Source organism: Dreissena polymorpha, chromosome 4 (genome assembly GCF_020536995.1).
Source record: "Dreissena polymorpha isolate Duluth1 chromosome 4, UMN_Dpol_1.0, whole genome shotgun sequence".
NCBI lineage: Eukaryota > Metazoa > Mollusca > Bivalvia > Myida > Dreissenidae > Dreissena > Dreissena polymorpha.
This window is the reverse complement of record NC_068358.1, coordinates 53,308,123-53,319,397: the sequence shown is the minus strand read 5'-3', so window position 1 is coordinate 53,319,397 and position 11,275 is coordinate 53,308,123. Positions and strand designations below refer to the sequence as shown.

Here is an 11,275-nt window from a genome sequence, read left to right as displayed (position 1 = left end):
CATTTTAAAGGTAAAGACGGATAGAATAACATAAACACATTTTAGACATTCAATATTTTTTTTGCCTTATTCATATTTTTGTTTTAAACCAATACATTCTACACTAATTTACAAAATCTCAATCTAAAGTTAGGAAGGATATGCACGACCGTAAGTTGAATAAATACAAAGCTATAAACATATACAAGGTCAAGTTAACAACATTTCACAGAAAATTATTGTCGGAAAACAAAAAATGAGTTATTATTCAACTGCATTTTTTGGATAATTTTCCTTAACGAAGTACTAAAAATAACTAAACTGAACTACTTTTTAAAAATCCAGGTATGGTGGATAATAAGAGTCACCAATCTATTTCAAGGGCATAATAATTTTTCTATAACCAAATGGAAAAATTCAAACCATCGCAAATTGAAAGAAATTGCAGACGACATATAAAATTGTAAATAAATATAACGAAGTAGGTTCGGCTGGGTAGAAATCATTGTAATAAAAGGAGATATTGCTCATCAATAACAAGATTTTATGAGTTTTGTGCAGACGACTCTAGAAAGCATAGTTTTACATAGAAATACAAAGCTAGGTATCATGGTTTTTTCTTTCTTCCTTCCTGAACAACTACTGTCCTTGTACCGTTTTGAATAATGTGTTCCTTTTGACAAACCTACTCTTTTTATACATTTGTATATCGATTTCTTCTCGCCATTTTGAAAGCGTGGCACTCGCTGTGCTCCGTAGAAAAACGTACATTACAAATCAGTCGAAATTACGTGAAGTAGTAAGAAAACGTGGTATGTGTATACACATACCTGAGAAAACACATCATTTTTTGACAGTTGGGTCGCGACTAGTAAAACAACTGTTAACATTAATCAGGAAGAGATCGCGCTTAATAACAGAAATGATCACACAGAGATATAATCACTTACCCCATTTCAAATATTTTCCAGCTGAAAATTTCCCCCCACACGTCTTTTTTGGGGGGTTTTGTATTATTTTTCTGGAGCAGAAGTGCATCTCACAGAATATCCGTCCGACTTAAGTTGTTTTCACTTTCGTTATTAAAAACTCCGTTTAAAAGAATTATTTTTACATTTAGGTTTTCGAAGCGAATTATTATTATAAATTATCAATACAATAGTAAACCGTGATGAATTGAACGGAGTTTCGTTTCGATCTTTCTGTCAGTCTGTAAGCGTACTATTTTGTGCGCAATTATACAAGTGCATGTGATTTGACAACAATTGTAAACATTGGTGAATGCTTCTTACAAAGTTTTTTTTTGAGTGGTTTTGAGGTCTGATCATGCAGTTTGCACACATCAACGGAAAGATTACAATTCAATGCATTTGCCATCGTCAATCGTTTGGAATGTCAATTAGGCGATGAGTGAGTTTTTAGCATGTTTCTTTCGATTTTATTAATTTAAAAATGGCTGCCCCCCCCCCCATCGTCATGAAATGACACGTGTTCGAGTTATGATATTTCTGTAAAGTTTTTTTACTATTTAAGCGTAACTTGCCGTCATCAATGTCGATATTATTAACTAGTTATATAATTTTCCGCCGAAATACGTTGAATAAACATCATTCAGATTTTTGAAAATAATGTCTATTTTTGTGTTAAAATCGCTTTGTATTTTGATTGATTATGTCGATGGTATGAGGCGTTGCTGTACAAAACTGGTAGCAGTTTGAAGGAAATTTCCTTTTAAGCAAATATATATACATTTTCAATGTGGCACTCTTCGTTTAGTCAAATTTGAGTTCAATGCCAGGGGTCCCACATTTTTCAAACTGAAGCCTCTACATAAACCTTAATCAGATATTAGAGCAAATAGTATTGATCGATCGCGTTTTGCTAAGCAAATAATACTTTTGAAAGTTTAATCAAATTATATATTTTTATTGTTCTCAATATTATTCTCATTTTTACATTTGCACGCACAGCATGAGGAAACTATCCCCGCGCGTGGTCCAGAGGGTCAGAGTGTATTTGGTAAATGAGTTAAATGCAATTTGGTGAAAATATTCTCAAACTATAAGATGCGAAATGCAAAGTGGACATAAACAAAAACCATGCCGAACGATTCGATAAGGTTGATTTACTATTCATTGCAACCAATTAGCATTGAATTAACTCAGTTCATGTTGATTAAGTATTCATAGCTACAAATTACCGTTAAATTAACGTAGTACATGTATATCAGATTGTTAAACAAGTAATGCCATCGTGGGAACAATGTTTGATTTCATGGCAACGAAAATTAAACCGGTTTTAAACGTAAATGTTCACGCGCCAATTCACAGCGGTTCCCGAGCGCAATTTTTTGTTCGAGATTGCACTCGAAGTGATGCACAGGAACCAGTTGTTTACTTCATCCAATAGAAACTGGTTTGTAGTAATTTATATCTTGTGCGCAGCGGAGGTTAGTCATCGCGGCGCTATATGTAGAGAGAGAAGTGAGTGAAGGACGAACATTTTAATAGGAAATAACCAGACACAAACATGCGCGAAATTGTCCATCTTCAAGCAGGTCAATGTGGAAACCAAATCGGATCTAAGGTATTTGTTTCTTTCTTACTTTGTATTGCTTAATAAACAAGTATATCACGTACAGAACGTAGAACTTATGTGATATTTAATTGTGTGTCGGCATATTTTGCTAGTGATGTGGCTTTGTCCTACATACATCACACCATCCCTTATGCTCGGTTTACAAAACTATGAACAGTTGATGTTTTCGGATGACGTGGGTTTAAATTATTTGTTTGTGGACTTTCAAAGAGAGTCTGTCATGTTTATTCAACGGTAATGAGTAGTGTTATTATTAAAATCACGAATTTAATAAGAGTATGTGTTTTAGGGGTATTCCACTACGACCCATTTCGCCAAGATTTGTCCCGATTTCCAATATTTTGAGGTCGGGGACACTCGTAACTATATTTTTCAATACTCCGCCCTCATTAGTTCAAAGTTCACTATTTAGTGACGTCATTAAATTGTACAAACATTTGACGTCGTTTTCATTCATAAATATTTTGCAAATTACGTCACTTTCATTGAGAACAACACTCATAGAAACTAAATGACGTCACATGTGTTATTTCTTCTGAAAAGCTGACATGCTAAAAATGTTTTCTTAATAGTTTCATAACAAACAAGCAGGCGTGGTCATGCCACTTATCACCAAATATACAATCTGTTGTTTCATTACATTTATTTATATACGTGCTACATTTTTATGCCCCCCTTCGAAGAGGGGGTATATCGCTTTGCTCATGTCGGTCGGTCTGTCTGTCGGTCCGTCCACCAGGTGGTTGTCAGATGATAACTCAAGAACGCTTGGGCCTAGGATCATGAAACTTCATAGGTACATTGATCATGACTTGCAGATGACCCATATTGATTTTGAGGTCACTAGGTCAAAGGTCAAGGTCACGGTGACCCGAAATAGTAAAATGGTTTCCGGATGATAACTCAAGAATGCATACACCTAGGATCATGAAACTTCATGGGTAGATTGATCATGACTCGCAGATGACCCCTATTGATTTTGAGGTCACTAGGTCAAAGGTCAAGGTCACGGTGACCCGAAATAGTAAAATGGTTTTCGGATGATTACTCAAGAACGCATATGCCTAGGATCATGAAACTTCAAAGGTAGATTGATCATGACTCGCAGATGACCCCTATTGATTTTGAGGTCACAAGATCAAAGGTCAAGGTCACGGTGATCCGAAATAGTAAAATGATTTTCGGATGATAACTCAAGAACGCATACGCCTAGGATCATGACACTTCATAGGTACATTGATCGTGACTCGCAGATGACCCCTATAGATTTTCAGGTCAAAGGTCAAGGTCACAGTGACAAAAACGTATTCACACAATGGCTGCCACTACCACGGACAGCCCATATGGGGGGCATGCATGTTTTACAAACAGCCCTTGTTTACATTTCTTTAAGAGCGGGATTTAAGCACGTGCATTTTACTGCAATATTTTCTTGTTTATTCGGAACTATTTGAGAAAGATTAAGCTCCGCCCATAGTTTTTTGCAGAATAACACACACTTTATTTCCTTCTTTGTCTATAGAAAACAAGTGGCGTGCCGTGTTAGAATCAATATCAGTAGATATTGGCGCCGAATTCATGTGTGCGTTCGGTGAGGTCCTAGCTTAGTCGTGACCGATCTGCATCGTTCGTAGTACAGTCACAGTAGATTCTTACACATCGTAGTGAAGTCGCGACCCTATTCGCAAGACTTCAAACGAACCCCACGATTCGTCGTAACTCAATCGTACCACTGTCGTAACTGAATCGCAGACTTTCACGAGTCTTCCCGATTCAATAAATGTGATAGGGCCATTGCCAAGGTTAATTAATAGTCTAAAGTAGTGTAGAGAGTATTTAAAGGGACCGTCAACCAGATTGACGAAAAAAAAAAGAAAAGTTCTAAAATACCGCATTTTTTTTACAATTATTAGTTTATATTGATTAAAACTTACTAGCTCCCGGGAACGGGGATTAAACCCAGTGATCACTGACGATGTGATGTCGCAAAATGTATATATCTGGATATTTCTCCGTAATATCGTAACATCGTATCGTGTTTTCGCGTTCGCGCCCTTCTATCCAATGCGAAAAATAAGAACACACTATGCGATATTGCAATTTTTAACTCGGCTGTTTTCGGAGAAAACCCGAGGTATTGTCATAGCCAGATTGTTGTCCGGCGTATTTGCTAAAACCTTTACATTTTGTTAACCTTTTGAACATTGGCTCTAAAATCAAAGTGCTTCCACCTACAACTTTGTAACTTCATTTGTATATACACCTTTATGAGTTCTACATACCAAACCCATTTGGGGGTCACTAGGTCAAATGTCAAGGTAACTGTGACCTCTAAAAAATAATCTGACAAACTTTCATTTATTCACAACTGCACCTGCAGCCGATCGTTGGCACCCGTTATGCGGTGCTCTTGTTTAAAGGCACATTTGCACTTAATTTAAAGCTATGTACATTTATATATTTTGTTGCGATAAGAATTGATGACAAAAAAAATCGCGAATATACCCAAAACGTGCCGGCAAATGCATAGTTAACCGGACTTACCCCGGGAATCTCGGGCTTTACATCTTTTGTACTTGTCGTCGAAATACTTTAACAATGTACACAGTGAGTCAGTATATGTGCAACAAATGCGGTCTGGGCTGGATTGTTGTTTTTGTTCCGTATAAGTGATAGTGTGTACGCATCCGATGATATACATGTACTAGTATTACTACAGAGGCCACATTTATAGCGTTAAACTCTCATGTGCTGTAGTTATCTGCAGATTGTTATTGAGTTTAAAAGGATACTTTATGACAATTTATGTATATTTCCGCATGATATCTAGAGAGCGCATTCACCTCGTAACCATCCAAAATTGCTCGTGTGATTGCTGGTTATTCTTGATTAAAGGAAGAAACCTATTAAATGTTTAGGTTAACCGGTAAGTGGTCAAGGTCGCATAAGCTTATTAAGTGAAACCGTTTAACACAATATCGAGTGAAAGCTTTAACTAAGGGTCATAAAAAGTAGTATGCTAAAGTATGATGGTTAGTCTTTATAATATAGGAAGGACGACCAATATCGATATTGAAATGACGAGGTCATAGTCTACTAACATCTCACGTTTATTTAAGCTTCATGGATGCCCTTAATTGCAATTTCAAGGAAGAACTAAAATGTATGATTATTTTACGCCTTGACGATCTGATAATTCACACGTTTTCCCTATACGCACATATGTTTCATGTTTTTATTCCGTGTCATTGTCAGTTCTGGGAGGTTATCTCCGACGAGCATGGTATCGATCCCACCGGATCCTACCACGGTGACTCCGACCTTCAGCTCGAGAGAATCAACGTCTACTACAATGAAGCTTCCGGTATGTACACGTGTCTTAACGATGTCTGTTGTCAATGTTTAGTTGCTCTCTTGAAAATCGTTCAATGCTTCCATAACTAAATGATAGTTTGGTCGTTAGCATCACCCAAAAATTGACGTTAAAGCACTCCCACGAAGTGCGCTTAATTCTAATGACGTCTCGGCTTTGTAGTGACTGTTTTCGTTCCTCCTACAGAATAATCGTTTTCATTGACTAAAACTGGACACATGTTGTGTGTGTTTATACTACAAAGTGATAGTCAAGATGGCGACGTTAAATGATTTGTTTAAACGCCTTACACTTTCCAGCAATAAAGTTAGTAGCGGTTATAATTTTTCAGCGTGATGACCTAGTTACAGCTCCACTTATTAAATTTGCTCGCAGTTAAGTCGAGATATAAACCGAATTTTAATACGAAATACACGCTTATCATTTTTTTTACTGATATGACAATAAAGTTAGCGTTATTAAAAATTCAAGAAATGTAATATAAAGGATATAAAACGGCGAAAAAATGACTTTCTCGGCCTGGGCTCGTATTCTTGACTATCACGTGATTACACCCCTGTATAACGTTGGTGCTGGAGAAATAACGGTACTCGGATTGCAAAATAAATTCGGTATACGGCTTCTCACTGACCCCGCATGGTGTGATAAGGTTCACAACAGACGGGTTCAATAAGAGGCCGTTTAATAATATGAATTTCTACGCATAAACTTGAGTAATCGCGTTTATGGTGTGATTTCGAATGCAGAAACGGCAAGTAAAAACAAACTTGCGCCGCATAGACGATGCTAGGGGCGATACTTCCCTCTTTACGGATTTGTTTGTTTGAAGGAAGTCTTTTATAAACAAAAATCCAGTCTATGCAAACAACGTCGTCCCTGAATAGCCTATGCGGACGGCTATGATCGGACGACACTCTTCGCACATGCATCCAGCCCTGTGTCTGTTTTCCATTAACGAGAGTCAGTAAGTTAATGCAGCTTTTGCTGACTTGTTATTATCGATTTGCCCATGTCTGGTTGCAGTAATGTTACTCATTGCGTGACACGCGGTGAGGTATTGCAGCATCTATAGAATTATTGTGCAGTGCTTCATTGGAACACTATGTTGAAGGTCGTTCCCAGACGTGTTTACGCTATTACAATTTAATCAGCTACATAGATCTGGATAATACCTGACTGAAGCGGATGGAAAACTCCACGTGTTGCATGCTCCTCTCGGGTCAATATGTCGTCTGGAATATTAAGCTGGAGTTATCATGCGTTGAAAAGCACTTCAATAATTCTAATGAAAGCCCATGTGTTGCAAAGTGAGAACACTTAAAATCGACCGATGTTGTGGTAAATTAATACGACGCGTGTCTCAAATATTGTAGTAATTGTAACGACATAGCAGCCAGCTCATTTCATGATGAAAAAAACAACATAAATCCTAAATGACCTTTCCGACCAACCGACCGCATTGAATTCTGTGAATATAATTATAAAGTAATTGTTTAAAACTGTTTGGTTTATTTAGAGGCTTAAATGGGAGTTAGTATCAAGTATTTGCAACGTACAGTTAGTATTCCATTATTAACAATAACATAATCACACGCATTTCTAACAAACGAAGTAAAACAAATCAATAATAAACGTACCGGTACGTTTTCTTTATTAGAACTAAATAACTTTTTGAAACTCTTCCCGAGTCCGTTACCTCGGTTTAACAAGTACTTAGTGTTTATTGAGATCTAAAGAATGTTCCCACTGTGGGTATCTAACCTGTGACCTCCCTGTCGTTACGCGGACACCATATATGTAACGACACGATTACCTTTTAAAGTTATTTTAAAACTTGCTTTGACAAGCTATTTGTTTGGGCTCATTATCGTAAATTGTAAACCGATACTGTGAAACCATTTATTTTCGTTGGCTTGAAATTTCGTTGATAGAAAAGATTCGTTTTTCGTGGATTTCTGATTTGGACTAATTATAAATAGAAGTTTGCGTCGATTATTTCTAATTTGTTTTTTATACTTGTCCGAGGTAAATCGCGGTGGGGAAGGTTGTTATCGCATGCCAATTAACTGGTGTACTGTTATGAAGTGATAGTAATTTGATGCCAATTAACTAGTTAATTTTTATGGTTATTGGATTAGTTGGACTGAATGCGTGTTTAAGCGCCAAACCAATTTCCAATGAGTCTGAATCAATACCAATCATGGCCAAACTGCAATCTCAACTTTATCCTACGCATCAATTAGAGAAAATCTATGACGACTTTAAATTAAATAAGAACAAATTTTGTCAATGCAATTTTCAAACTTTATTTAAAACGTAAAATTAGTGCATTGTGACAGAGGTTCTAGTTTGTTTTGTTGTTGTTTTTTCCTCTCATTAGGGAGGCATATATCAGTCGCACTGTCCGTCCTTTGGACCAATCACCATCAGTCCGTAATCCGTTTCTGGAGTTTCTTTCCTAAACGCTGAAAGAAATTAAACTGGTGTAATTTGGTAATTATTTTGGTCAACAATTGTGTTATTTACAAATTAATCATAAATGTAGAAAGAGAGTTGTCTCAAAGAACGTATCGTTATCGCAGATTAAACCTTTCTTTTAGGTGGAAAGTATGTTCCCCGCGCAGTGCTCATCGATCTCGAGCCGGGAACTATGGACTCGGTGAGATCCGGTCCATTCGGACAGATCTTCAGGCCGGATAACTTCGTTTTCGGACAGAGCGGCGCAGGCAACAACTGGGCCAAGGGTCACTACACAGAGGGCGCTGAGCTCGTAGACTCCGTGCTCGACGTCGTCCGCAAGGAGGCTGAGAATTGCGACTGCCTGCAAGGGTTCCAGTTGACACACTCGCTCGGTGGAGGTACCGGAAGTGGCATGGGAACGTTGTTGATCAGCAAAATCCGCGAGGAGTACCCAGACCGAATCATGGTCACATACTCCGTAGTTCCTTCGCCGAAGGTGAGTTTGAAACTATTTCGCTTGGTATTGCATTATTAGCGTTGTGTGTTGTGGTAATTTATAATTAACAAAATAAAAGGATATTTAACCAGGTTTTCAACGAAATGTGCTGACCGTAAATATATATGCATGGCTGGCGGGCGGGCTCAGTCGTTTTTATTGAGTAATCGTTCTAAAATATTGTGTGTTTGTACCGTTGCTAACACACAGTCGTTGCTTGTTGATCGAACCAGTATTTAAGTTATAAATAAATGCTTAAAACTTGGAAAATCAGGTTTCTTTGTTTAAAGATTAAAATACAATGTATACTAATAAGCAGTTGTGGAGATGAACAACAAATCTCTAGTTTCCTGGCAATTAATTAATTATCTTTTCTCAAAAGAAGGCCACGGTATGTTAAAGTTCATGATCATGAGTATGGATTTGCAAGTGTTATATACTACGTCGGCATTCGTTTCAGGTATCCGACACTGTCGTTGAGCCGTACAACGCCACCCTGTCTGTTCACCAGCTAGTTGAGAATACCGACGAGACATTCTGCATAGACAACGAGGCTCTCTACGACATCTGCTTTAGGACCCTGAAACTCACCACCCCCACATACGGAGACTTGAATCATCTAGTGTCCGCCACTATGTCCGGTGTGACCACGTGCCTCCGATTCCCGGGTCAACTGAACGCCGATCTCCGCAAACTCGCCGTGAACATGGTGCCCTTCCCACGGCTTCATTTCTTCATGCCAGGGTTCGCTCCCCTGACTTCCCGTGGTAGCCAGCAGTACAGGGCCCTCACCGTCCCTGAGCTCACACAGCAGATGTTTGACGCCAAGAACATGATGACTGCTTGCGACCCACGTCATGGCAGGTACCTGACGGTCGCTGCCATATTCCGTGGGCGCATGTCAATGAAGGAAGTCGACGAACAGATATTGAACGTACAAAACAAGAACAGCAGCTACTTCGTTGAATGGATCCCAAACAACGTGAAGACCGCCGTCTGCGATATTCCCCCACGTGGTCTCAAGATGTCCGCCACCTTCATCGGCAACAGCACCGCCATCCAGGAGCTGTTCAAGCGTATCTCTGAGCAGTTCACTGTAATGTTCCGTCGCAAGGCTTTCCTCCACTGGTACACCGGCGAGGGCATGGACGAGATGGAATTCACTGAGGCCGAGTCGAACATGAACGACCTTGTTTCTGAGTACCAGCAATACCAGGACGCCACCGCGGAGGAGGAGGGAGAGTTAGATGAGGAGGAGGGAGAGGCTGAACCAGAGTAACCGAAACATGGACGGACATTTTATATTTCTATGGTTATTAATAATCTATTTCGACAATTGTGTTATCTTTTGGTGTCAATCAAGTGGCATTACATTAGAGGTACAATTAATGATAATGATACATAAACGAGATAAATCAATTCTTATCTTAGTTCCACAATAGTTAGCAAATGCCAGTACAAAAAACTCACAGAAAACGAAATAAATGCCACTACACGATTACGGGTTAATTTGTTAGTTTTGCATTTTTCTAAAAATTGCCTTAAATTGTGCAATACAAAGTGTTCATATTTTCTGTTGATACTTTTGATCTGTTACATCATGATCTGTCATCATGATGAAGTTGAGTCAATCAAGTTAATAGATTTTTTGAAAAGAATTTTTGTGTTGGTTTTTACATATAGACATGCCCAATAACAATTTTAAAAGGCAATTACTTAACAAATCTAAGAAAAACGTACCGATCCTTAGTAGTTTTCCATACATTTTAACATTAGATTAGTGAAAAACTACACTGCATACAATTAAAAATATATAAAAACCAAACATGAATGCATCATTTTCCAAAGGACAAAAACTCATGAACTTCATACAATCCCCGCAATGATTTTGTTGAGGCGCAGGGGAAACCCCTTCAGCTTGCACTCTGAATAAATTTTGTTACATTTTACGAGTCACATATTTATGGCTTCATAACTTCAGCAGACCTAAAGTGAGCACATAATGCCACTGTTCAGACATGTTAACACAAGGGTACCCCAGATTTGGATATTCAAGCACAGAGGTACAGCAGCTTTGGAAATTCACTGTTTTTATGCCCCCAAAGGAGGGCATATAGTGAGCGCAATGCCCGTCACACTTTGCGTTTAAGTTTCGAAAAATGCTCATAACTTCTATGTCCATTGAGATATAAGCTTCTTATTTGGTATGCATGTGTATATGGACAAGGCTTTCCATACACACACAAATTTAGACCCCTGTGACCTTGAACTAAGGGTCCGCGTTTAGGTTTCGAAATCTGCGTTTAGGTTTCGAAAAAGCTCATAACTGATATCGAGCGTTCATAGGGGTAAGTCATCATATGGTGACA

At 38.4% G+C, this 11,275-nt stretch overlaps 1 protein-coding gene across 1 annotated transcript; it reads left to right on the top strand.

Moving 5' to 3' along the window:
* Positions 1 to 2,399: 2,399 nt before the first annotated feature.
* On the top strand, positions 2,400 to 10,564 carry LOC127876099 (tubulin beta chain-like). The gene is made up of 4 exons (XM_052421020.1): positions 2,400 to 2,565; positions 5,833 to 5,941; positions 8,551 to 8,906; positions 9,367 to 10,564. Exons 1-4 carry the CDS (start codon positions 2,509 to 2,511, stop codon positions 10,183 to 10,185), a joined length of 1,341 nt encoding a protein of 446 aa, XP_052276980.1. The 5' UTR covers positions 2,400 to 2,508; the 3' UTR covers positions 10,186 to 10,564.
* Positions 10,565 to 11,275: the final 711 nt, after the last annotated feature.